The sequence below is a fragment of the Clupea harengus genome, chromosome 23 (genome assembly GCF_900700415.2).
Source record: "Clupea harengus chromosome 23, Ch_v2.0.2, whole genome shotgun sequence".
Taxonomy (NCBI): Eukaryota; Metazoa; Chordata; class Actinopteri; order Clupeiformes; family Clupeidae; genus Clupea; species Clupea harengus.
The window spans coordinates 6,118,858-6,120,398 of NC_045174.1; the positions used below are offsets into that span (position 1 = coordinate 6,118,858).

Here is a 1,541-nt window from a genome sequence, read left to right on the forward strand (position 1 = left end):
AACTGCAAACTGGTGATCTGTATTAGGCCTCTTTCCCTCGGGTGGTGCAGCCCCACATCAAAGGGGTCCCACTGTATGGTTTGGCAGTACCAGAGCGTTCCCTCACTACTCGCCGTGCCCTGCAGGCCCATTAGGTGTGGGAATCCACAGAGACCCTCCCATCTGGTATTGATGCCATATTTGGGTGCCAACTCAATATGTACTGCAATTTTGATAACTTAGTAGCTTGGCACCATCTAAAGAAAAGCACGGGTGGCATCTGAACATTAGGGGGCTTTTGCATTGCTTCCTTGACTCTCCTCACTCTGTGTTGTCAATGGGATTCCATTACAATTCAACACAACTGCAATCGTGACTAGTGAATCTTTTTTCTGCCCACCCTACAGGAGGCGCCACTAACTGCATTGGCATTCACCATCCACTCCAGCACCGTGCCTCTCAACATTCATTATGAGGGTGCTGAGCTCCATCTTGGTCAAGTGGAAAAGATCAGTCAAGAACATACCACATGAAGTTTAGATTTATTTGGGAAAGCTGGCAGGCACAAGCACCCACTTTCTTCCAGTGGCCTCCAGTATCTGATCATCTGATAGGAGTGCCACACTACGCCATGAAACACGGTCTAAGGGACTTGTCTAATTATATTACGACTTTTATCTGTCAAGTAATTACTTTGGCTTCCAAGCAGGACCACATTCCAGCCAGGGCTCTGGCCCAAAGCACAGGTCATGAGCGCCATGAGAAGAGAACAGATGCACAGGTAGCCCAACAATCAGCAGGAAGACAGACACCCAGGAAGAGAGACCTCTCGTCCTGCAGCTACAACGCATTGTTGCCGTGCCACTGGAATGCCTTTGTGTGCGCGAGAGCTTGGCAGCGGCCGTCTCTGGTCTGTTTAACAGTGTAGGTGTTGGGGGTCGCAGCAGACTGTTTGTTAAGACACCACTGAACTCTGGGTGACTTCCTGGCGTGGGCCACGGCCAACTCTGTTTCTGGTTCTCATTGCTGGGAGCACAAAATGACTGGATTGCGTGACAGCATGGGTGCCGGTAAGGGGTGTGTGTTTGTTTGCCAATGTGACATGCATGGCATACTCTGGAGTGTTTGTTTACTCCTGGACATGAAGCCATCTCATCCAAAGCAACTTACTATATTACAATCTTAAAAACAACAAAGGAGTGATGGATATAGCAACAATAATGATAATAATAATAGGCCTGATAATGATAATAGTTTTCAAAGTGGGTTCAGCACAGTAAGATGGTTCTTCAAAGGGGGGCTTCAGCTCCTTCCTCAGCTAGGCCTGTCTAAGTCAACAATGACCAACACAACGGGTGGCGATCACAGCGTTCTCTCTCTCTGTACTAAAAGAGCACACACTGGCATAATCAAGGCCACAATAATTATTGACCTGACCCAGTTGCTAGATTTATACCTCCCTCTCTGCCAGGCCCTCCAGGTTAATGTGCAGGAGTTCTAATCACAGGTTGGCAACCCGTCCTGTGGCAGCACAAACAGGATTCAGGGGACCTTTCCAAAGA

General features: G+C 48.3%; 1 protein-coding gene across 1 annotated transcript in view; it reads left to right on the top strand.

The window, feature by feature from the left end:
• The first annotated feature begins 737 nt into the window (after nt 1–737).
• Nucleotides 738–1,541, top strand: part of LOC105903330 (spermatogenesis-associated protein 20) — a 29,982-nt gene continuing 29,178 nt past the window's right edge. Inside the window, exon 1 of the mRNA XM_031561528.1 lies at nt 738–760. Within this exon, the coding sequence (XP_031417388.1) occupies nt 738–760 (23 nt within the window). The remainder of the gene's footprint in view (nt 761–1,541) is intronic.